Source organism: Pseudorca crassidens, chromosome 2 (assembly GCF_039906515.1).
Source record: "Pseudorca crassidens isolate mPseCra1 chromosome 2, mPseCra1.hap1, whole genome shotgun sequence".
NCBI classification, from domain to species: domain Eukaryota; kingdom Metazoa; phylum Chordata; class Mammalia; order Artiodactyla; family Delphinidae; genus Pseudorca; species Pseudorca crassidens.
The window spans coordinates 12,984,835-13,009,686 of record NC_090297.1 but is presented as its reverse complement, the minus strand read 5'-3'; the positions used below and the strand labels follow the sequence as shown (position 1 = coordinate 13,009,686).

Below are 24,852 nucleotides of genomic sequence, written 5' to 3'. Positions count from 1 at the left end.
TTAACAGGAGAAAAGCCTACAAATTTATTTTAACCTAAGTTTTACATGACACAGGAGACTTCATAAGGAAATGAAGACCCAAAGAAACAGATGTGTGTATCTTTCTGCTAGTTTTGCTGAAGCCTGGACAGTCTGGAGAACTTGGAGAGGTTAAGGAGCTTGAGGCTACATGTAGTAGACTGGGGGCAATTTAACAAGCCTTGTTTATCAGGATTCTTCTTGGTTTCCCTTTGTTTTCAGAGATAAGGTTGTCCCTGTCCTCCTGGAACAGGGAGGGCACCTCTCACCTGAGGGTTTTATGACTGTTTTGGGGGAAGAAGGTCAGAATGACCTTCCTGCTTCTGCTGTTTTCTCAAAACTTCTTCAGTTTATTCAATATGCCAAGGTGGCATAATTTGGGGTAGCATGTCTTGAACCCCATCACTTACACTTGCAATTACTTGTTGAATTATCTGTCTTACCGTTAGACTGTGCATTCCACTAGGGCACAAATCTTGTTCTCTAGCTTTGTTTCCTCAGCGTCTAGCACTGTGTGTCTTGCATGTACTGAGGCCTCAGTAAATATTTGTAAAAAAATGAAAAATTTCCATTAGAACTAGCCTCCAGTGCCTCCTTGGCTTCCAAATTAATTCGCTAATACAGCAAACCTTTATGTATGTAACTCTACCGTGTAACAGCACCTTGCTACATACTGGGGCACATCCATAGGCAAATAAAATAACAGCTTCTCTCTGCACAGGAGAAAATTATTCAAATTGTATTCATCTTTCATTCCACTCAATTAGGACACGTCCCTTGTTGGCGGATTCGTGAGCGAAGTAACTATTTTCCAGCGAGTGTCCTCAGGTGACCTGTCTAGACATGCCCAGGAAAAACAATCTAGCACTCTCCTAACCCCCAAAGTAATCTCTGACGCGCTGGACGTGCTGCGCCGCCTGCGAAACGCGCAGGACCGGGGAGTGAAGGCTGGCGGCGTGGCGCCCAGCGCAGGCTTCGGTGGGCCGGGCTGCCCCGCGGGCGAGGGCGGGGGCCGGGCCGCCGCCGGGTCCGCCGGCCGGCAGGGGGCGCGGGCGCCCCGGGACCCGCGCCGCCTGCTCCGCCGCGCGTTCGCTTGCCGCCCGGCAGCACATGTGTTTCTGTTTTGTGTTGTAGCATTTGTTCTGGAAGCTTGTATTTACATTTTAAGTGTATCTGGTGAGTGGGCTGGAGACTTCGTCTGGGCTGGGGGAAAAAAAGCCCTTCGGTTCTTTTAGTCTCTCCTCTTCCTTTTTTCTCCGGTTTCTCATCACTCCACGCAGGTAGGGGCTGACAATGAAATCGACAATGATCAGTTTGCGGGGTCTGGGAAAGTTTTTTTTTAAAGAGGAGAAAAGGTAAAAAAAAAAGAGAAAAAAAACCTGGGGGAGGTTGGGGGAATTGAATGAATAAAAAGGGGAAGGAAGGCGGATCCACGTGGTTTAATCGGAGACAGACAGAGATCCCATTGTTCAAAATCAATTTAAAAAAAAAAAAGGCAGACAGGGCGAAGGGGCAGGGACGCTGGGGGAAAGTAGCGGCGGAGCCGGGCACTTTGCAGCCGGGATCGGAAGGATCGGCTGAGCCGCACGCTCGGGGAGGGGCCGGGAAGAGTGTCGGGCACCATTAAAGTTTTTATTTTTCGTGTCTGTGCTAGCAGGTGTTTGGGGCCGGGGGCCGGCTCTATTTGCGCCACCACCCTCCCACCCTTCTGTGGGGGGCAGCCAACCCTAAGGGATTCGGCTAGACCCCGAGGTCGGAACCCCCAAGCTGGAGCGGAATTGGGGACTCAGGCGGGGGGTGGAGAGAACTGCATTTGAGTGGGCTTGGGGACGGGGGTGCGGAGACAAAAGCAGCAGGTGGGGCCGCCGCGGAGGGGGTAGCTCCTTCACCAAGGTGCCAAAAGGGGGTCTTTGAAGTGTCCCAAAGCCTTCTCTAATTAAAACCTCGGGGATCAGAGACTTCCTTTTTCTTTCCCTTTACTTTTTGGGGACCTGGCTGCAATTATGATGCGATGTAGGCAAACCTAACTTGAGGAAGGGCCCGGGGGGGGGGGGTCTCCATTTTTTTCTTTCCCTGAGCGGATTGCAGTCGGGGACCTGGGCTCCCGTGCGGGATTCCCCGGAGGAGGCGCGCCGGGGCCCAGGAGAGGCGCGATTTCCTCCCGGCTCGCCCCCTCTCCGCCCACCCCGCGGCCGCCACTTTGGGGAGGGCAGGGGAGGAAGTGGAGGCCGGTGGCTCGGCTGGCTCCCCTCCCCCCGCGCAGTTTATAACCCGTCCATTGTGCGCCGCTGCCCCGTGTCTCCTCCAGCGCGACCATGCCCAGGAAGAAGGCGGCAGCGGCCTGGGAGGAGCCGAGCTCGGGCAACGGCACGGCCCGTGCCGGGCCCAGGAAGCGCGGTGGCCCGGCCGGCAGGAAGCGCGAGCGGCCCGAGCGCTGCAGCAGCAGCAGCGGCGGCGGTAGCAGCGGCGACGAGGACGGCCTGGAGCTCGACGGGGCACCCGGCGGGGGCAAGCGCGCGGCGCGGCCGGCGGCAGGCAAGGCGGGCGGCGCGGCCGTGGTCATCACCGAGCCTGAGCACACCAAGGAGCGCGTCGTGAGTGCGGGGCCGGGGCAGGGGGCCGGGGGGCAAGGGCCGCGGCACGTCACCGCGCGCGTCCTGACCGGGGGCGGCGGGGCCGGCGCAGGCCGCGGGCTGAATCATCGCCGCCGCCACCGCATAACAAAAGGGCGCGGGGCGGGCGCGGGCCGGGGCCTACCCGACCCCGCCGCCGCCCACCCGCGCGGCCGTTGGCCGTTGGGGCGCGCGCCCCGGGCCCCCCGCCGGGGGAGGGGCACCCGGAGCCCGCGCCCGCCCGCGCGAGGGGGTCATGGCCCCGCCCCCGGCGCCGCTCGAGCCGACTCCCTCCGCCTCCCCTCCCCCTCCCGCCCCGGGAAGGGAGACTTTTCCAAGTTGTCTCCGGCCGGAGGAGGGGAGGCGCGCACCGGGCCCGGGGCGCGGCGCAGCGTGTCCTTGGTCGCCCCTGGCCCCCTCTGGCCGCCGGTCGGCCCCGGCACCGCGGGGGAGGGGGCCGCCAGCGCGCTGCGGGAGCGGCGGTTCATGCCGGGGCTTTGAGGTTCCCGCCGCCTCGGCTCCGGCGCTCCGGGGGGGCGGGGCTTGGCGGCAGCCGCGCATGCCCCGTGCGGTCCTGCGCCGTCTCGCGCCGCCGGGGAGGCGGGGGTGGCGGGCGCCGGGGCAGGGTGCGAGGGCGCATGCTCCGGAGAGCCCTCCCCCTGGAGGTCGGGAAGGGCCCCCACACCCCCAGAGGTGTTTGGGCTTTGTTCGTCACTTGTGGTCTGAGGGAACGGGCGCTTGGTGTGGGCTCGGTGCAGCCCCCCCCCCACACCCCCGTGGTCTGAGTGGGCTTCAATTTGTTCATTAGAGTTGGGCCTTCAAATCTTAATTAAGATCGTGACCAATTCATATGCCTGCAAAACCCTGCGGAGCAAGAGATGTTACGTGGGTTCAGTGATGCTCAAACCCCACGGGTTTAGTGTGGGACATGTGTTTAGGGTCAAAGCTTTCACCAGATGCTCAGATGACTCCAAAAGAGTTAAGAACTTGCACTTAGGGTCTAGAGTCTCACGGTCTGGAGGGATCCTTTTCTCAGTCCGTACCAGCGTGATTTCCCCCGGGGGAGTTCAGACAGTATTTAAATGGTTAAAAATAATTGCACTTCTAGGTCCACTTTATAGGTGAGAAAACTGGGGCACAGAGTCTAAGGGACTAGCCCAAGATGACATGGAGCTAGATTTCCATTGGGCTCAGGGTTTTTTTCTTATGTCATCCTTAACGCCTCTGCAAATTGTTCATGTGGAGATGGCTTTGTAACTGCCATCTCAGTGGAAAGGGTCAACGTGTTAGATGGTGGAGGAGGGTGATGTTAAGGAGAGCCTGTATCACTGAAACGTGTCACCTGGGGTTGGGGACCAGGCCAGGACCAGGGTCATGGCCATGACCACAGTATTGAGAAAAGGGAGCGCAGGGACTGTTTTCCTTTAACAAATGTGATCTTCTGTGCGGGACTCCAGACATTTTCCCTCCAATCCTGGTGTTAAGAGGGAACTGAAAAGAAAGGTCAGCTGGGCCCTGCCTCTGCTGCATTGCCTCTCGAGTGTTTCCAGTCAACCTTTTAGAGTAATGAGTTTTGTTATCAGGAAGTAAAAGATTCTTACCGTGATGCTGAGATTCACCCAAGGAGGTAGTCACGGAGAGAGAGCATGTGCAGTGGACTGGCCAGCACACCATCAGGAGACTGAGGGTCCAACAAATGATGCTCTTCTGTGCTTCATGGAAAGTGCACACCTCAAGCTTTAAGTCACTTTCACTTTTAGCATCCGTTGGTCCAGGGTCAAGGCCAGGCCCAGGCTGTCCCATTGCGTTCCCAATGCCTCGCCCTAGGTGGGCATTGCCCCGAGTCCTGGGTGAATCCCTGGTGCCGGGTTCCTAGACTCCAGGGGAAGCGCCTGGGAAGCAGTCCTGAGAATCCTGTCTGCTGCCACAGGCCAGCGGCCGTCCCCAGCTCTTTTCAGAAAGAGACTTTTTACTGAGAGTTTCGCAAGCCTCGCTGCCGTTCAGGGCTGTTGGAAGGAGGTTTGTATGAGAGCAGCTGCCAGGAGTTGTCTGAAGCCGTGTTGCCTTCAGTTACCTCAAAGCGGCAGATGTTGGGCTTGTGAAAGATGAACCCCAAGTACTTGTATGGTTGAGGGACAGAGTTGCCTTGAGGAAAAGCTGTATATTTTTATAAAACATTCTTAGGATTTCAGTCTCGGAAAATGCTCTCTCCAAGGACCTCAGGTTTCCGTGTAGTTGTATCAGATGAGCATTTTACGACCCTCTAGGTTTGATGCAGCCCGAATTCCCTGTGAACTTCGTAACCCTGTCGGTAAAGCGAGCAGCCTTGGCTGACTCCTAGAAGACAGGTGAGTGTCACAAGCTGTCCAGGTCTTTGTAGTTCTTCTAGTTTTGGGTTGCTCAGGTTTTGTGGGCCCTGAGACAACTCTGTTCCGTCTGAAAGGACCAAATAAATACAATTGAAAGCTGAGCTTGAAGCCTGTCTTAGTCGCTATTGATAGCCCACTAGGGAGTAGGCGTTGCGGCCCTCTCTCTGAGTGGTCTTCCCTCCGCCGGGAGCGACAGCCTTCTAAATGGATGCGTGTTAGAGATCGACTCTCAGCCTCGTACATGTGCTCCTGGCGCTTGGGCAGTGATTCAAAAACCGCTTTGGGCCAGAAACCCCATTTTGCTGATTGAAGAAGCTCGGAGCGTGTGTCCCGGCCAGCGAAATTCACCCATCCTGTTGGCAGACTGTTCTCCCAGCTTTTCTGCCACATGATATTTAGACATGGGCAGTATGTCTGCCGATTTCATCCAGAAAACAATCTCTTGACCCATCGGTGAAGCCCAGGGAGGGTCCTGTAACCTCTGGTGCTTGCAGCCCTGGCAGCTGTCCCTGGGGTTCCTCTGGATGGAGCCCCCCGCATCCGGGGTCTTTCCCACCTGTGGGCGGGTTCAGCTCTGTGACAAAGAGGGACATGGGCTGTGATTTTTTTTTTTAATTTTTATTTATTTATTCATTTTTGGCCGCGTTGGGTCTTCGTTGCTGCATGTGGGCTTTCTCTGGTTGTGTCGAGCTGGGGCTACTCTTTGTTGTGGTGCGCGGGCTTCTCATTGCGGCAGCTTCTCTTGTTGCAGAGCACGGGCTCTAGGCGCACGGGCTTCAGTAGTTGTGGCTCGCGGGCTCAGTAGTTGTGGCACGCGGGCTCTAGAACACAGACTCAGTAGTTGTGGTGCACGGGCTTAGTTGCTCCGTGGCACGTGGGATCTTCCCGGACCAGGGCTCGAACCCGTATCCCCTGCACTGGCAGGTGGATTCTTAACCACTGCGCCACCAGGGAGGCCCATGGCTGTGATTTTTAAGTGGGTGTTAGGAGTTCTGGTCCTTACCTGAATTTTTTATTTCATATAAGGTGGAGGGAAGAATTGAATTATAAGCAGCCTACAGCAAAGAGTTATATAGATGATAACATCTAACGTGTGAGGAAATGAGGCCCATGACAAAAACACAGTTAAGGTACGGCTTACCACCCTCCTTGGACCACTGTCACTGGAGGAAACAGTTGACCAGTGTTGATCAACGTTTCCCACAAACACCTTGTGTCGGAAGGCTTGGGGTTTTGTATAAATGCTCAGCTGGCTCGATGGGCCAGTACACATAAGCCCTTGTCCCCTTGTGCAGGTGCTGGCATCTCCAGGTCACAGAGGAGCCCCTGCTTGTGCCCAGGGTGATGGCAGCTAGTTCTGGCAGAGCTGCAGGTCCCGCGGCAGCCAGCAGCACTGCCGACCTGTTGCAGTGCTGAGCGCTCCTTGGTGTGGAGTGGTTTAGCCGTATCTGCCCACCTAGGGGCCGGTGGGGGCAGCCTGGCCTGAGGTCACGGCTCTTCCGGAATCCTTTCCCCACCATCTGGCCTGGTAGCTCATCCCACGGTGCTTTGGTCCATTCTGAGTCTCTGCTGCCCCTCCACGCAGACCCGAGGAATAGTGGAGAGCAAGTCAGTATTGTGGGCAGAGACCCAGGGCTGCTCCTTCCACTGGGAACTTGACAATCCCCTGATGCTATTTGTCTCCTGCAGTAGACCTGTAGAATGTTCCAGCCAGGCCCGCCAGTTAAACAAAGAAGGGGAGATAACCAGGGGAAACTCGGCTCCCATTCAAGTAATTGGAGTCTGGGTGCTGTGGGGTTGGACTACCCCGATTAAGGTCATTCTCTGAATAATTGAAGTGTGGCGAAGTCATCCTCCAGTCCTGGCTGCTTTGTCGCCCCTTTGCATTGCTGACCATGGGTGCGCCCTGTAGATGGACCGTCTGCCTCCAGCCCTGTACTTGTGGCTGAGCGGGCGAGCATGACAGGACCGGCGGGTGGTGGGCAGGGTGTGCCCGTGACATCGGGTTTGGGTTGCCCAGAGTTCCCTAAGAAACGGAATGCCCCCCCATAAGGATGTGTTCCTCTTACACATGCATGTACTGGGCTGCCAGCACGTACCGCCCGGGCAGTCACTGTGTAGGGCTTAGAATGACTGGATTTGCAGCTGTGTGGCCTTTTTTTCCTCAAAGCCTTCCAAGAATGCTTCTGTAAACCGAAGGAAAACTCCTCCTTTGCTTTTAACGTCCTGGGATGCTGATGATGTAAAGGATGAAAGCAGAACGGGAAGTTACTGCTTCCCTTGCCTGTGTGGAACTAAGTGGAGCCTTCAGAAGTGGATCTTTGACTAACAGTCGACTTTAAAGAGTGTACTGGGCATCTCAGAATCGAAGGGAAGGGCTGAGCACAGAACGAGTGCCACCCGGACTCAGACAGTGGCCTTTTTAAGTGGCACATGCTCCCCCTGTGACAGCGAGAGCGTGTGGCCCTAGTGATGGAGGATGGGGACTGAGGTATACTGGCGGGGCCACTGGCCATCGGTCCCCTGGCTCTCGGCCAGCAGTGAGGACGAGCCCATCGGAGGCTGCCCCATCTGATCCGCCAGCCCCACGTGGGTCTTCCTCCCTCCAGTGGAGGAATGAACACGGGGCTCTGCTGTTTTCCCCCGCGGAAGGCTCCTGGCAGCGAGGGCAGTGCACAGGGAGGATAGGAAAGTCAACCGATGGGATCGCTGTGCAGAGATGCCCCGGGCCCCCAAAGCCTTCAGGTCCACGTGAGGTATGCTGTGCTTGCAGCGGGAAGATGCAGCCTTGGCCCTGAGGACAGCGGTTTTAACGCTCACTCCCTGTGTGACACAGCAGGCCTATTGCAAATACCTGTACAAGGCAGTCTGCAGAGCGGAGGGGAGGAATTGCATTTGGCTTCTTTTGTAGACTTTTGCCAAAGATGTTTTAAAGAGAAATCAAAGGATAAAAAAGACCCTGGGCTTAACCGATGAGCTGCCGGGGCAGGTTCGGGATTCCACGTATGGAAGGGGCTGGCGAGGTGTCCCTCTGTCCGCTGTGTGAACCGCTGAGGGACAGCGTTAACAATGAATTATTCTGTTTCCTGCTGTCGTTGGACAGATTTGGGAAGCTAGAAGCAGCATTACAAGCTAATTCTTTCTCCCTCTCTCTTTGTCTCTGTAGAAACTTGAAGGGTCTAAGTGCAAAGGGCAGCTTTTGATTTTTGGGGCAACCAACTGGGACTTGATTGGTCGAAAAGAAGTGCCTAAGCAACAAGGTATGAGAAACAATTTCTAAAGAATAGAAGACGCTACTATTGATTGAGTGCTTCCTGTGTGCGAGGTGTCCAGTGTGATTCTGGTGACTGTCCGCAGGTAGGTATTCTCTTTACAGAAGTGCTCAGAGAGGCCAAGCGATTTGCCCAGGGCCACACAGCCACTCTAGTGATGGGGCTGGATTTGAACCCGGGTCTTGGGGCAAGTCTCTCACTTGGGTACAACTCTGCTTTTGAAAATTCCATTGAGATTAAACAGAAAAATATAAGTAGTAGCCTCAAATAAACCTCGACACTTTTTTCCCCATCTTCTCATGTCACTTATTTTCATTAAGATGAAGAGGCTGGTGCTGTGGAATGTCAGAATGTCCTCGATATTTGTCACGTGTCAGATGGAGAACTTGTTAGACATTTCAAAAGAGTCCACGTTTCCTTGCAAACTGCCAGGTTGTTGCGGGAACTGGTTTGACAGAGCAAGTAGCAGTCTGGAGTGGAGGAAGCAGGGAAGCCCTAAGAAGTATCTTAGCCCCCAAGTGTTTTTAGAAAATTGGTGTCTTTTCTCAGGAGAATACTGGCCCATCCAAGAGAAGTAAGGCTGGTACTTTGCCATATTTTATGGCTTCTTGATTTCATTTGGAAAGATTCCCAAAGTACTTACCGGCATTGCCCGGTGAACAAATATTTGCACACTGACACTCCCTGGGGCCTCAGGATGGGCAGTGGAGATGACCTTAATCCATGAAAACAGCGGGCGGGGTTTCAGCGGCACTCAGGGTCCAGATGAGTTAGAAATGGGTTTGAGCCATTTTCTTCCTGTTGGGAAAAGTGCCCAGCCTTCAGGACCAAGCTCTCAGCCTGAGCTGCCTGATGGCTGGTGTCACCTGGAACCTCTCCTGGGACGTGATAACATCAGTCTCCCTGCCAGCCCTGGCGCAGGTGTCGCATTGCTTCTCCAAGCTGTTCTTTAAATGAGTGGCCCACTTGCAATTAGAGCCACGCAGGCCCCAAGCGGGAAATAGATTCCAGAGGGGAACCCATGGCAGAGCGGGGCCGCCTCTAGTTGCAGGAATTTTGCCCCACTTGGGCTCATTTGAAGAGTGCCTTTTTGTCTTCTCCGAGGCCCACCTTTGCTTCCCAGATGTTTCTCCCTCTGAATGAAGTTTTATGTAATTAAACAAAAATTTTAAAGTCTTGCAGTGTCTTTCGGCTCTCTGTGAACTAGCCAGTAGACGTAACGGGAAGGGAGGGAGAATTTGTTTTCCCACGGGTGCCAAACATGAAGGGAAGAAGGATTTCCCCTCCCGCCCTCGCTTTTCCCAGTCCGTCCCATTCTCGAAGCTGCCTTCCTTCCGAGAGCCCATCGGCTCTTGGGTACGCGTCACTGGATCTCATAAAGTCAGCAGCCCCCTTCGTTTTCAAGATAACACAGTGATTTTGTGCTCCACCTCTGACCAGGACCAGGCCCTGGGCATTAACAACCTCCAGCCAGGCCGAGTGGCCCGGGACTGCTGCTCTGCATTTCGTATGACTAGGATCCCTCTGAAGAAGGTTCCTTGGGAGGCCCCGAGAATCCCTGCCTCTCATGAGCTGATGACATCTTGGGCACTGACATTCGTGGAGCTCATGCAGGGAAGATGCTTTGGCAGATCAGACCATCCACTCAGCTGTGAGGGGTCCGCTTAGCCACTCTGGGTCAGCCTTGGTGTCCCGTGGCGTCTCCTGGCACTGCGTGTTGTCCACAGGCATGGCACACGGCAGTCATGCCACCATGATGAGCAGACGTTAGCATAGGTGTGAAGGCTGTCGTTTCTGGTTTGCTCTTTCCCAGGAAATTGCTGGGTCTTCTTTCACCTTTCAGTGGTAGAGGAGCGTCTTCGGGTGGAGAAGCTCAGGGGTGCCCTGAATCATGGTAGGGAACTTCCCTCTCTTACCTGAGCCGCCCCAGGTAGTTCAATGAGAGGCCGCACCCGGCACCCTCTGCTGGTGGGGTGCGGGCAGGGTGGGGACGGACGGGAACAGTTCTACAGAGTTTCTCGCGTGGAGCCAGGTACTTGATGGAGAAGTTGACCTCTCAATCCGTTCCAGCATCCAGGTCAGTCTGACACAGTTGATTTCGGCAGCAGCTAGCATTTCATGATAGTCACCACGGACCTAAAAATGGGCTCGTTTTTCTGTCCTTGAGAGCCCCAAGTTGAGGAAATTAAGCCCCAGATCGGCCACGCCCTGTCCACTAACAAGGTGAAGGGGGGGGTGTGATGGAGGCGGCTGTCTCTCCCCGCCCCCCATGCCCGCGAACGCTTCCCAGTGCCCTGCCCCAGGCACGGGGAGGCCCTGGCCCTCGGGGTGGGAGGCACGGGAACTCAGTAGGATAAGTGCTGTGACAGGATTCACAGGGCGCTGGGGTCCAGAAAGCAACGAGTTGAAAGGGGGATGCGGGCAAGGAAGGCTTCCCAGAGCGGGGGGTGTTTGACCTGAGGGGTGAAGAACAGAGGCAGGGGGCAGGAAAGGGCCTTCCGGGGGAGCAGATACACGGGCGGAGCTAGGGGTCATGACTCGGCCAGCATGGTGGGACGCCTGAGAAAGATGGGGTGCAGGCTCGGGCTTGGCCCCCAAGGGAGCCTCGTGGCTGCAGGCCCCCAGCCCCTCCCCACCCCCAGGTAGAGGGCCGGGAGGGTGAGGGAGACTGGGGGTCTTCTACCTGCTCTTCGGGGTCGGCCCCCAGCCCAGCGGGGCTGCGGGGTGGAGGCGGTGGCACCTGCTTCTCGGCCACTGGCTGTTGGGCAGGTGGGTTCGGGCCAGAAACGGAGGTGGAGCGGTGTCAGTGCAGATGGCCACCGACGGGTCCACACCGCTGGTGCGCTGCCCCAGGAGCCCCCGAGGGTGGGCTTTACGTGGGGAGTGGGGGGCGGCCCTCTGGCTGGTGACACTGGGGCAGCTCTCGGAACCCACCAGGGCTCTGCAGCCGTTTGACGTGTGTTCCCTTTGCCTTCGCAGCCGCCTACCGCAACCTCGGTCAGAACTTATGGGGGCCCCACAGGTACGGGTGCCTTTCGGGGGTCCGGGTACGGACGGTGGTGTCGGGGTCATGCGCCGCCCACAGCCTCCTCATCACCACGGAAGGGAAGCTGTGGAGCTGGGGTAAGTACCACGGGGACGCGGCGAGACCCGTGGCCCGGCCCGCGGGTGGGCTCCCGTCCCCCATACCCTGGAGGGGAGACCCTCGTCCGCCCTCCGGGGCTGTGCTGCTTGCTGTGCGTTTCCTCTCTTCCTGATGCCCGGCTAGTCTGTGCCCCGTGAAAACATCGCTTCCTCCCCTCTTCTGCCAGGTTTTGGTCTGTACGTAACCCCCGATTTCTCTGAATCCTCTTCTTTAGGCAGCCTTTTCCCGAACGTTCTGACTGACTCTGGATCTGATATCGAGGTGTGCCTAGTATCGAATTCCTATTTTAGGTGTGCTGTCCCCCCAGCACACAGCACGGTGTGACGTAGACCTCTGTTCTTGCCACTTTAAATGCCACCAGCTTTGACATCTGCCACGTGGTGACACCAGCCCGAGTCTCTGTTCCTCTGTTTCCTGTTCCATCGCCCCAGAGAGTTGAGTTTGCTCTTTCCAAGGTGATCTGCTTGCCCTGCCGCTGGACTCCCTCGCCTGGGTGCTGGGGGGCGCTGTCCTTGTCTTCTAGCCTCCCTTCCCTTTCAGGGTCCCCTGCAGAGTGCTTCCACGCCGCCTGCCCTGTTTCCTCATCCAGAGCCTTCACACAGGTCCCGGCTGGGGCTCAGTTTCCCCCACGCCCTCTGCTGCCTCCTGGGCTCTTCTTCCCGCAGGCGGTGTTGGCGTTTGTCCTCACCCTTTGTTTCTGGCCCTTTGGCTAGCTTTGGGTCCATAAGACTGCGTTTTTATTTTGGGATGTTTGAACCTTTTTTTTTTTTTTTTTGCAATTTCATGAGTGGCTGTACCAAAGTCCAAATACATTAACATCTGTTGTCTTCCCTGCACTCTGCTAATTTTGTAATTCTGTTGAAAAAAAGCTAACAAGTGTGTCTGGCCCAAATTTAAACTTCATAGTTTCTTGGTGACACGCTGACATTGCCACGATTTTCGTTTGCTGCCAGTTGGCGCAGGGTTGTGTCCCTCCCCTAAAACCCCCTCCTGCCCATTGTGCCAACCCTGAACGCAGCCTCCTACGTCGGGGTTCCCAGCTTCAGGTGTCCTCTTTCTGATCTCTCTACTGAATGTCACTTTCGTGTTGCTTCTAAAAACGTCCCCTCTGCCGACCCCCTGGGCAGGGAATGATTCTAAAAGCTGTGCGTCTGACCTGCCCCAGAACAAAGACGTGTCGCATGAGCAGACTCGCCGCTGTAGGGGGGATGAGCCAGTGGGAGTGTCATGAGTCCACAGTGAGTCCCTGAAAGGCTCAGGGCCCAGTCCAGCGCCCGAGAGCCTCGGTGCTGCGGCCCAGAATTCACGGAGTCTGCACCCGTTGACCACCTGGGCCTCTCGAGCCGAAAAACCGCGTCCGGTGCTCGTTCGTGCCTTTCACAGTGAACTTGGGCACTTTCCACTAGAAGCTGGTGTCCGCCTGTCCTGCTGGAGCACCGTAATCAAAGCCTGAGGACGGTTTTCCTGTAGTAACGGCGGCTGGTCACCCCTTCTCGAGCCCTGTCCAGGACAGTTGAGGCTCATCTTTGTGGCTCTGCTCCCCCTCTTTCATGACTGCAAGGTCAAAGTTCATTGTTGGAGAAGGATGTGGAAACCTCCCCCGCGTTCCGAATTGCCTGGCTTTCTGGCCCCATAAAATCTCCCGAAATGTTCGGTAACAAGTGTGGTTCTTCTCTTAGAGGTTCCTGGGAGAGGCCCACCGAGGTGCTGAGTTTGGAACCCTTGTAGCCTGTGTTGAAAACTAAGTACGGTTTAGGGGGGCCAGCCTTCCGGCCCCCCAGCTCTCCACACCTGCTTTGAGCTGCAGGGCTGTGTCGGGGCGGGACTGTGGTGCAGAGGGCCTGGCAGGTCTCGACCTCCGGCACCCCCCGATTCCACGCCAGCACAGCCCCGGAGGTGGAGGTCAGCCCGTGGCCAGGGAGGGCCTGGGTTCAGAGCAGGCTTGGCCTTTGGCCGTCGCTGGGGTTCACGTGGCTAAGCGTCCTGCGAAGGCTGGTCCGTGGGAGGTGGGCTTAGAGAGGAGAGAAATACAGGGTCCACGGTAGACGCCTGGGGCGCTGAGGGAATCAGACTCCTGTGAGGCAGGTGTTACCGTCTTAAAATACCTCGGAGTGAAGCGAATGAAGGAATTGGCGTCCGGCAGGTGTGGTGAGAAGTGAGAGCTGTGAGCTTCCCTGAGCTCGTCTGCTCGTGTGTACCATCCAGGTTGAACCTGGTTTTCTTCCATTTCCCTCGGGGGCAGAGAGCTGGCGAAAGTGCTCCGATCTGTCCCAGCCACTGCCCCAGAAAAGAGGGTCAGAGCAGGTGAGGTGGTGGCTGGTAGCTGCACGCCGAGGCGACTCTGGGGACAGCCCTGCGTATCTCATCTAGTCACCCGACCCCACCGGCAACCTTGAAAGGCTGGCATTGCCTGCGGAGCCGGGCTTGTGGGTTTGGAGGGCGCCTTCTGGGAGACCCAGCCTCGCCCGGCAGCTGCTCCAGCCGCCCTTTCTCCTCCTCCCCGCTTTATCTATCCTGCTCCTGACCCGCAGGGCGAAATGAGAAGGGCCAGCTGGGCCATGGCGACACCAAGAGAGTTGAAGCCCCCAGACTCATCGAGGGGCTCAGCCACGAGGTGATCGTGTCCGCGGCGTGTGGGCGGAACCACACCTTGGCCTTGACGGGTAAGGAAGGGCCGCTTCCCTCAAAATGGGGTCAGAGGCCAAATGGTCCACCTGGGGCGGGGGGTGGGGCTGCCCCCGTGACCCATGGTCACGATCAGAAAGATGCCCAGGGAGCCCGCTGGACAGCTGCTTGAGGCATCGGGAGCGTCGCCCACGGGCACCAGTGGCTGGGGCAGCGGGAGGGTCTCTGCTGGGGAGTGGGTCTGCTCTGAGGTATCTGCCCCACCCCGTTTTGGAGAATTGTCTCTCTTGCATTCTTCCTGGCTAAGGAGCTGTTTTTATTATTTTAGAGCCTTTGATTCCAAGCCTAGTTCTGAATACTCAGCATTATTTTCCCTTTGGTGATGAATGTTGTTCTTTCCTTCCAGAAACGGGCTCCGTGTTTGCGTTTGGGGAGAACAAGATGGGGCAGCTGGGCCTCGGCAACCAGACGGACGCCGTGCCCAGCCCCGCACAGGTGCCCGCCCTCCTCCGCCTTCAGGGCCTTTGTTTCTCGTTGCTTTGGGGTTGGATTTTCTGGGGTGAGATCAGACATTCCTCTCCATTGTTTGAGTTACTGGGTCCCTTGTAAAAGGAGGATCTCGATGCTTTGAGTGGGTCAGGTTTAGTAGATGTTCACAGGTGAAGAACATCTCTAGAAACAGTTTTTCATTCCGACTGAAATAATTTGTTCCAGAGGCCTGTTTGCAGCCTGTTCTATTCCAAAGTGAGAATTGTTACATGGATGTGACTGGTCTTTATCTGAGAATACTCTGGGTTTTGACTTTGTAACAAGTCACCGGCCACGTACTTAGAACACAAATAGGAGGTCGGTCGTCTCTTATTCCTGAGAAACTTGGGAGTCATTTGGAGGCGTGGGATTTATACCTAAAAAGTGAACTACTGACATAAGGCAGCAGGATGCTACAGTGAGTGTCTGACGAGGGAAGGGACTTGGGTTTCTTGGTCTTAAAAAGAGACCTTGACCTTGGCCAAACGTACCTATAGTTTGGAGGATTTTCGAGGTGTTGCTGTTTTGTTAGCCATTTGCTCTGCAGTGGAATGTGACGGTTCCCAGAGTGAGCCGGGGCCGGGACAGAGCCCGGGACTCAACATCCCCTCCCCAGTCTCATCGCCTTTCCCCGCGATTTCCCGGGATGTCGGAACTTCACGCCCTCCAGTTCCTCCAGTCTGGCTTTCCCAGACCGATTAGTTTGCAATAGCGAGTCTTCTAAGCACTTTCTCAGATTTGTTTCCAAATCCCATGCCAAATTACTCAAGGCCTTTGCTGTCTTCCAAGTTCCTAATTTCGAACCATTATATTTCTTCTTCACACCTTCAATTAAGGCTAATTAGCAAGCGGCTCTTAACAGTAGTAAAAGAGAGTGTGAAACAGTTCATTTTACTGGTTGGCAATAACGCTCATTGAAGTTGCGTGACATCAAAACTAGTGACTAGAGTGGGATTTGGGAACTACATGTGATTAGTTTTGTTTTCCGACACCTTCGTGCCCACGCCAGTCAGTTGAATGCAGCATTCACTGGGCACCAGGATGTGTGAGGCACAGCGTTGTGCATTTTGAGGGTTACAAAGACCCGGGGACATGATTTGCTTGTCTGAACTGCCTCTGTACTGGGACGTGTTTCTTTACCTACATTCTAAGCTTTGTTGCCAGCGTTGTTGGGTCCATTAGAAGTCCTTTGTAGCCTAGTAATTGTTTCACACCAACCTGTGAGGAGGTAGAGACTTCATCAATCGTTAAAAAAAAAAAAGTCTAAAAGTCTGCTGTCTTTTCTTTTCAGATAATGTACAACGGGCAGCCAATTACCAAAATGGCCTGTGGGGCTGAATTCAGTATGATAATGGACTGCAAAGGAAACCTCTATTCCTTTGGGTGCCCTGAATATGGTCAGCTGGGTATGCAAAGTACATTTTTTAAAAGCTCTGTAATCTAACTGTATGTTTAGAACCAGAAGTCAGTGTGGGGCTTGCACACACATGGTAGAAATGTGGGTAATTGATCGCAGATAATAGCCTTGATCCATTAAGTGGATGTCCTGTTTAGTGGACCAGCATGTCGTAATTCATGGGGTTGTAGAGTCTGACAGTGACTTGCCTTAATGAAAGTCAGGGCTTGAGTCTGACAAAGGTTTTTTTTTCTGATTTGGGAATTCATTTTTGTATAAAAGGATATCAAAGCTTTTTTTTTTAATCAAACCACCTTCATTCATTTTCATATTTAAAGATTTGCCTTCATTGAAAGTGAAATTATACAAGAATAAGGTTGTTTTGAAAACCTCGGCCTGAGCCATTATTTCAGGTATACACATGAAGAGCCCAATATCATGAAAAAGTGGGATTGTCTTCCGGATTTTCATCCCTAAACAGAAGGGATGAAATTTACTTATTATTCATTGAGTAGAAAAGTAAAACTCAGCAGGTAGTTCTCATCAGTTCTCAGCGAGTGGAAAATGACTCTCCATCCTGACTTTACAAGGTCTCCATTTTCTTTTCCCATCTGACACCGAAGTGTTTTTTTTTTCCCTTTCTGGCGTCTTCCCACCTTCCAGCTCCTTCCAAGTGGGAGGTGAGGAGTGGGCGCCCTCTGCTGGCTCCTGAGTTTCACGCTGCTCCGGATCCTCTGCAGCCCCTGGATCTGGGTTGCCTGGGTCTCCACGTCATTAAAAGCAGGCAGATGGAAGATAGTATAAATAGAACGAGGAGCATCTCGCTGGCCTTTAGACTTTAGGGAACAGTGACTTTGTGAAACTAAATATACCTAAGTCAGAAGTGAATAAGAGAGAACAGCCCCATGCACATTGAGCTTTGGTTGCCAGGGAGTTGCCAGAGACTGTTGGAGAGACCGTCTCCGTGCAAGTTTCTGGTCTACTTCCGGAAACGTGCGCAGCCCCCCTGCTGTCCGTGGCTGCCCCAGATCTGCAGACAGGCAGCTGGTCGCAGCAGGTAGGTTTTCCTTCAGGAAAATGAAATGCCCCTGGCAATGAGGATGACAGCTAACGTTTAGTGAGCAGTTGCCACGAACCAGTCCCCACTGCAGCACTTTATACCGAATCTCATTTGCTTGGTTTACACTTGTTTAAAGGTATTTTGAGAAGTTGGCTTGATTTATATCTACAGAGTCAGTTAATCTTCCCAGTTTATTTTAAAACCGGTTTTCAGTGTGGTTGTCCAAACCCAGAGAGATCTCTTTTCAGAACTAGAACTTGACCTCGGAAGGTGCATCCCCAGCGCGCACTCACCCCCGTGCTCGCTCCCACGACGTGTCAGGCAAGGCAGAGGTGAAACGTACGTTTAACTCTGCTTTAACGACCACGATGATGTATTAGGTTACTGGTAATTCATAAAAAAGCAAGCCTGGGGGGCTTCCCTGGTGGCGCAGTGGTTGAGAGTCCGCCTGCCGATGCAGGGGACACGGGTTCGTGCACCGGTCCGGGAAGATCCCACATGCCGCGGAGCGGTTGGGCCCGTGAGCCATGGCCGCTGCGCCTGCGCGTCCGGAGCCTGTGCTCCGCAGCGGGAGAGGCCACAGCAGTGAGAGGCCCGCGTACCGCAAAAAATAAAACAAAATAAAAAGCAAGCCTGGGAAAGTGGCTTGAACTTTTTTGTCCGTTCTCGGCCCGTGCAGGGCTCCTTGAGGCCCCCAGGTGGGGCACAGAGAAGACCCTTCCTTTGGATCTGGAGCTTCCCACTTTTTTGTCCACAGCCCAGCCCAAACGTACACTCGCAAAGAATTTTCACAGAAGTCCTCGTTACAGATGGTGTCCTCGGGTGTTTCTTACTCTGTTCTATTCATTTTTCAAAAAAAGGAAAAAACTGGTTTCAACCCACAGCACCGATTCTATGCCCCACAAGTTGGGTCGCGCCTCAGGTTGGAGGACGCTACCTTGGTTGACAGGAGTCCCCACGAGGACCTGCCCAGCCTGGCTGGGCAGGTGCTCTGTGCTATGGCCGCTGCTGACGGCCGGCCCTGTGGTCGCTGCAGGACACAACTCGGATGGCAAGTTCATTGCCCGGGCGCAGCGGATAGAGTACGACTGCGAGCTCGTGCCCCGGCGAGTGGCGATCTTCATCGAGAAGACGAAAGACGGCCAGATCCTGCCGGTCCCGAACGTGGTGGTACGGGATGTGGCCTGCGGCGCTAACCACACGGTAAGGCTTGAGCGTTTCTGGCCTTTCTTCTGGCTTCCAGGGTGTCACGTCAGTGGAGACCCTTGGCTTTGCAAAGCCAGGAACTGACCCTGGCCCCCTCGACATCCCGCCCTCCTCAAGGGCTTCCCACCCTCAGTTGTCCCGGGGCGTCATTCTCCCCTGACAGCTTCTCCGTGGCGTCCACAGATGTAGCTGAACGTGCAGACGCTTTGGGTTGGGATCATGCAGTAAGAGTGTTTCTGCTTTTGTCTTTTGTCTAATAGAACATCATGGATGTTCTTCCAGGTCGATAGACAGTATCTCAGACGGGGTGTTGAACAGACTCAGTCATTAAGGGTGTTTACTTTCCTTAAAGGTCAATCTAGATAAACGGCAATAAAATTTTGTATGTGCATCTTTTTTTTTTTTTCTTGGCCGCTCGGCATGTGGGATCTTAGTTCCCTGACCAGGGATTGAACCCGTGCCCGCCGCAGTGGAAGTCTTAACCACTGGACTGCCAGCGGAGTCCCTATATGTTCGTCTTTTTATCTTAGTTGCGTTCCTGTGGTTATTTTGCCTGAAAATGCCTGAGAGTCAGACTTGGTTCTCGTCTCGCTTGAAGGAGCAGGGCCGGGGCTGAGAGTTCAGAGGCAGGTCGGTCTCCTGTGTGCAGGCGACTGGCTGGGTGACCTCAGGACTGGGAGCTTTCAGTCCCTTCAGGTCCAACAACTGATTCTCCCTTGTACAGCGTACTCAGGAGAAATAGATCTTACTTAGGCCCCTGGTGTCAAATCATGTTAATAAGTTGTACGTTCACATGATTCAAACATGAGACATCAGGGATGCTGTGAAGAAAAGAAGATGGATTTAAAAAAATTTTTATTTATTTTTTAATTTTTTATTTTTTTAATTGAAGTATAGTTGATTTACAATGTTGTGTTAGTTTCTGGTGTACAGCAAAAGTGATTCAGTTATACGTATTCTCTTTCATATTCTTTTCCGTTATGATTTGTTACAGGATATTGAATGTAGTTCCCTGTGCTATATGCTAGGGCCTTGATGGTTATCTATTTTCTATATAGTAGTGTGTATCTGCTAATCTCAGACTCCTAATTTATCCCCTCCCTGCTTCCCCTTTGGTAACCATAAGTTTGTTCTCTGTGTCTGTGAGTCTGTTTCGTAAGTAAGTTCATTTGTGTCACATTTTACATTCCACATATAAGCGATATCATATGGTCTTTCTCTTTCTGACTTACTTCACTTTGTATGATACACTCTGGGTCCATCCATGTTGCTGCAAATGGCATTATTTTGGTTTTCTTCATGGCTGAGTAGTATTCCATTGTGTATATGTGCCACATTTTCTTTATCCATTCATCTTTCCATGGACATTTAGGTTGTTTCCATGTCTTGCCTATTGTAAATAGTGCTGCAGTGAACATAAGGGTGCATGTAAGAAGATGGACTTTAAATTGTTGACATGTCACTGTGCACACTGCACCTGTGACCAGGTGGAGGTCACCTGTGTGAACCTGCCTGAAGGAGAATCCAAGGTGGGCGGGGCTTTTCCTCTGGGCTCTGTCTGCAGTCTAGTCAGGATTGAAATAGGAAGTGGAGTGCAGTAGCCTGCTCTGGAGACATCACCCTTGTGTTTCTGACGAGGGAAAGGGGAAGACTTGTGGCTTTAATAATAATAATTTGTTAGGGATGGAAAATGGTGTCCCTGGCCGGGAAAACATCCTCGCCATGTGGACCCGCTGCTGGTGCCTCCCCTGTCAGAGGCCGGTGTGGGTCATCTTGGGTGTTTCTGCCCTTTGCCCTTAGCCCTGGCCACAGGCTCTCAGAACAGCAGCCACCCCGCTTGTCCCCTGTCCCAGCGCTGCATTTTCTCTCTCCTGCAGCTGGTCCTGGACTCCCAGAAGCGCGTCTTCTCCTGGGGCTTCGGTGGCTACGGCCGGCTGGGCCACGCCGAGCAGAAGGACGAGATGGTTCCCCGCCTGGTGAAGCTGTTCGACTTCCCTGGACGCGGGGCGTCCCAGATATACGCTGGCTACACCTGCTCCTTTGCCGTCAGCGAAGTGGGTCAGTGCTTCCCCGTCCGGGCCTCGGGAAGAAGGCATCCAGGGCCAAGTCATGGGTTTCCCTCCCTGGCTGTGTGCTCTGGTGGGGAGTCCCGTGACCTTTGCCCTATTCAAGACCAGGGACCTTGACTTCATCGACCTCCTGGATTCTTTGGACAGAGCCGCTTGTGGTCACCGGTGCCAAGCGCCGTGCCTGGCGGGTCCCAGTCCTCTTCCCTTTCTCCTTTGATGTTGCTGAGATGAAGATCCAGCTCTTGAGATGATGATGACAATGGAGACGCGTTTGTCTTTCCCAGGTGGTCTGTTTTTCTGGGGGGCCACAAACACGTCCCGGGAGTCCACCATGTACCCGAAGGCCGTGCAGGACCTCTGCGGCTGGAGAATCCGGAGCCTGGCTTGTGGGTACGTGGCTGTGTCTCCCGGTTGGACACAGCCAGGAGGCGCCTTATCCCTTGAGGGCTCCACCCTTCCCATGGGGCATAGGGCGCACCAAATTCTAGAGTCAGGAAGGGGAGGGACTGTGCTTGGGGCAAGAGGGGTTGGGAGGTCTTAGAACAGGTGACTCGCTTTGCTGCTTCTGAGGGTTTCCTTCTTCGAAGGCTTGGTGTGCTCTGTTCGTATTGCAGGTTCAAATCATATTTAGTTAGGAAATTTTAGTTACTGTGACACAGTGGGACCAAGAAAGTATCCTCAAGTCAGTGATTTTCCGTTTATTTTGAGGACACCTGTTGAACTCTGTAGCACTTCTTGATGAGGAGTTTGATAATGTTCATCACCTGCCGGGTTTTGGGGAGATGACAGTGTAGTTGTTGGGGGTTCGGTGTGGTTTTAATCTGAAACCTCTAGCCCCGCCCAAGTCGTCTGGCAAGTTCCGCCCCCTTTGGAATAGACTCTCACTTCATCCTGATTTGTTCTCTTCTCCTTTTCCCAGTGTGTTTATTCATCTAAAAGTGACCCCCCCCCACCGCAAGAGCCCTAGAGCCCGAGTGGGGTGGGGCGGGGAGATCTGGGGCCCCGAGGCTCCTGGCTCTAAGGGCTTCTGCAGTTTGGGCCTGTGCGGGACAGCATTTGGGCTTCAGAAGCAGCCCATTGGCCCTGTGCTGTGTTGTTTGGAATGGAGTTTTTAGTGGGCCCAGCTTGATTTTAATGCTAGTAGGTCACACCCTGCAGGGAGCCCACGGGAAGTGCCCTGGGCTGCTGGGTGGGTGAGGTGCAGCGCTGGGCTGCCGCCCCCGGCGGTGACAGCCTCTGCCCGTTTGCAGGAAGAGCAGCATCATCGTGGCCGCGGACGAGAGCACGATCAGCTGGGGCCCGTCGCCGACCTTTGGGGAGCTGGTAAGCTGGTCCGCCTGGCGGAGGCAGAGCCCTCTCTGGGTTCCCTGAACCACCCCTGAGAACTCGCAGGAGGAGAGTGTGTGCGTGCGTGCGTGTGTGCGCTTGCTTGCGTGTGTGTGTGTGTGTGTGTTTTTCCTTGTTGCTTGAAGGTCTGCGATATTCCCTAATGTTTAAATCACTTGAGGTTTAATGAGTTTGCTCATCAAATAATTGTGAAAGTTCTTTCTGTCCACATTGTTAAGTTGAAATGGGGAAGTTTCAGATCCCATTTCCCCTCATGTTTTGTAAACCGTTATTGTGGGATGACGTCAGTAGGAAAGAGGATGGTTTCTCTTCCCTCTCCCCAGGAGAGTTTCAGTCGACAGGAGCAGCTTGTCCTTTTAAACGGGTGGGGTCAGTTGTGACCATGCATTGAATCTTTCTGGTTTCCAGCCTCTTAGGCCTTTTGGGGACATTCTTCTCTTATTTTTCCCAAATAAGTTTGTCTGGGTTCCTGCCTTTAATCTCAGTCACTTGAGTGACTAGAACCCATGGCCCTCGGATTCCCCCACACCGTTGGCCTCCTCAACCAAACGTCTGATTCTTAGCTTTCTGGGGCGTGGCGAGTCCTTAACTTTTAACGTCTTCATCAAGAACAGCCGGGCTATGGAGCTCATCCTGACGGTCTACCTGTTCTACCTGCAATTTGATCGTCAGCCTGGCTCTTTTATTTCCTGCTGGGAACTCGGCCTATTTTCCCTTCCTTCTGCTCTCATGGGTAGGAGCTGATGGGGTGATGGAAGGAGGCGGGTGCTTCTTGACCCCCTGCGCCATCTCCAGGGCTGGTGGCCTGAACATGCGTTTTCCTCGGAGCTGTGTGCCCGCTTTCAGTCTGGTGGCTTCAGAGGGGGCCCCATGTGCCGCACACGCTGGGGGGCCCTTCAGAGGTGGCCCCATATGTGGAAGCTTGAAAGAGACTGAGAACCTGGCCCAGTTTTGTTTTTTTTTTAATTTATTTGTTTATTTTATTTTTGGCTGCGTTGGGTCTTTGTTGCTGCACGCGGGCTTTCTCTAGTTGCGGCAAGCAGGGGCTACTCTTTGTTGTGGTACAGGGGCTTCTCATTGCGGTGGCTTCTCTTGTTGCGGAGCACAGGCTCTAGGTGTGAGGTCTTCAGTAGTTGTGGCGCGCGAGCTCAGTAGTTGTGGCTCGCAGGCTGTAGAGCGCAGGCTCAGTAGTTGTGGCGCACGGGCTTAGTTGCTCCGCGGCGTGTGGGATCTTCCCGGACCAGGGCTCGAACCCGTGTCTCCTGCCTTGGCAGGTGGATTCTTAACCACTGCGCCATCAGGGAAGCCCCCTTGCCCAGTTTTTATGGGTTGTCCTTAGAGAAGGACAGATGTTCCTAGGGCCCATCAGAAATAGACTCTGAGTATCGATTTGGAGACTAGAGGGGAACGAGGGGGACGTGGGGGGCAGCCTCTCGGGTGAGGGGTTGGCCTGGCACTTGGCCGGTGGCAGCTGAAGCTCATCTGCCATGTGGGCCCCTCTTTGAGCTGAGCTGAGGGACCTGTCCACCTTGAAATCGCCCATCTTCACACCACAGCACGTGACAGAACCCCCACCCCCACCCCAAGCAGTCCTTGACCGTCCCTTCCATCTCCGGTGTCCTGGAGTCATTGCTGATCACGGACACAGGTGGGGATGGGGACAGCCAGCACTCCTTGTGACCTGGTGGCCCTGAAGGGCCGCAGTTGCCATTTCTTCCTGCCCTCGCCACGATCTGACCAGTGACTCTCCCTAAAAGGTGTCCTCATCACATAAACCCCTATAGCTCACGTCTTAGCGTCTCGGGCCTGGGGTTAGGAACCGGTCACCTGCTGGCACCTGTGGATTCTTGTTGCTGCCCGGGCCTGGCTTTGGGTCTGAGACAGCGGGGCTCGGCCACAGAGGCTTCCGGGCCCGTGGGAGGTCCAGCCACATGGTGAGGTTCCCTCTTTCTGACTGGCGTTAGTGACCCGGGTTCTGTGAGCATCCCTCTGTTTGCCTCACCAGGGCTATGGGGATCACAAGCCCAAGTCTTCCACTGCAGCTCAGGAGGTGAAGACGCTCGACGGCATCTTCACGGAGCAGGTGAGTGAGGAGCCCTAGACCCGGGGGGGGGGGGGGCGGGGGGCGGCCGCGGGAGCAGAGAGAAAAGAGCAGAGTTGCATCGTGCCTCTTCCTGCTTCTGCTCTTTGCAGCCCGCTTGAGCCGCATCTGACATCTCCTTGTGTAGCTTTCCTGTGCCCCGTGCTAGCGTTTTCTGCTGGGTGACGGGGAAGGCACAGAGGTGTGCCGGCTAGGCCCCGCGGCTGCTGTCAGCCTGAGGGACACCGGCCAGAGTCCAGCCACAGCAAGTTTGCTCCAGGCCGAGTGCATCGCTCACGTCAGCTTGGTACCTTCACCCAAGACTCTATGCACCGTTAGGCTGTGGGCAGCTGGTGCGGCGAGGCCTCTCACCAGGCTGCTAGCCCTTGTCACCGATACGCACGTGGGGCTTGTGCCCTTGCACAAGGCAGGGCTGTGGTCCAGAGAGGCGCAGGGAACAGGGAGCACGGTCCTGAGTCCCCACAGCCTCTGCAGGCAGTTGGCATCCAAACGCTGCTTGGGGGGCCTCCTTCCACCTTGTCTCCCGGGGCCGCCCAGAAGGCAGGCTAGCAGGGCATTGGTGGCAGGTCACGTTGACACTGGTGGTCCTCAGCAGAGGGCTTTTCTGAGCTTTTCAGGATGCCTCTGTTTTGACCTCTGTACTGACCCCCGTTGGCGAGCCCAGCTTCCCTGTGTCCCGTCGTCTGCGTTGGGCTTGTCGGCCCCAAACTCTGCCTAGCCGAAGCACCCTTGCCCACCCAGCGCTGGTTTGTCCCCCAGGTTGCCATGGGTTACTCACACTCCTTGGTGATAGCGAGAGACGAAAGTGAGACGGAGAAGGAGAAGATCAAGAAACTACCAGAGTACAACCCCCGGACCCTCTGATGCTCCCGGAGCCTCTCCAGCTCCACACCTCTCGCGGCAGCTGTCATTTCCACGTGCACTGGGACGGGAAGTCACACGAGGAATTTTCAAAAGCAAAAGTTGACGGAAGGTGCATTTTTTGTTAAGACTCCCTGAGGTTCCGTTTTTATAAGCGATTCAACGTCAACTACCTTTCCTGTATGCTTTCCAAAGTGTTTTTTTTTTTCCCCTCTTAATGATTAATTAAAATATTTGCTCATA

At 54.6% G+C, this 24,852-nt stretch overlaps 1 protein-coding gene and 1 long non-coding RNA gene across 4 annotated transcripts; one reads left to right on the top strand and one right to left on the bottom strand.

Moving 5' to 3' along the window:
* Positions 1-4,629, bottom strand: LOC137216144 (uncharacterized). Of its 2 annotated transcripts, none has more exons than XR_010939611.1 (2): positions 4,232-4,629; positions 1-1,305 (listed from the first exon to the last, which is right to left on the bottom strand). It is a non-coding gene; the product is annotated as an uncharacterized lncRNA (long non-coding RNA). The 2 variants fall into 2 exon arrangements; XR_010939612.1 differs by lacking the exon at positions 4,232-4,629 and adding an exon at positions 3,002-3,152.
* Positions 1,094-24,852, top strand: RCC2 (regulator of chromosome condensation 2). Of its 2 annotated transcripts, none has more exons than XM_067722034.1 (13): positions 1,094-1,194; positions 2,327-2,612; positions 8,166-8,259; positions 11,251-11,394; positions 13,948-14,079; positions 14,448-14,536; positions 15,861-15,975; positions 18,062-18,228; positions 20,109-20,289; positions 20,585-20,690; positions 21,551-21,623; positions 23,653-23,730; positions 24,508-24,852. In XM_067722034.1, exons 2-13 carry the CDS (start codon positions 2,334-2,336, stop codon positions 24,610-24,612), a joined length of 1,563 nt encoding a protein of 520 aa, XP_067578135.1. In that variant the 5' UTR covers positions 1,094-1,194; positions 2,327-2,333; the 3' UTR covers positions 24,613-24,852. The 2 variants fall into 2 exon arrangements, with proteins under 2 accessions (XP_067578135.1, XP_067578126.1); XM_067722025.1 differs by having other exon boundaries at positions 1,156-1,298.

Bases quoted from the DNA above. Each gene is read 5' to 3' on its own strand.
- RCC2 (XM_067722034.1), top strand. From the start codon at position 2,334: ATGCCCAGGAAGAAGGCGGCAGCGGCCTGGGAGGAGCCGAGCTCGGGC. The intron at 8,260-11,250 runs GTATGAGAAACA...TTGCCTTCGCAG, and splicing joins AGAAGTGCCTAAGCAACAAG to CCGCCTACCGCAACCTCGGT. The intron at 15,976-18,061 runs GTATGCAAAGTA...TGGTCGCTGCAG, and splicing joins CCCTGAATATGGTCAGCTGG to GACACAACTCGGATGGCAAG.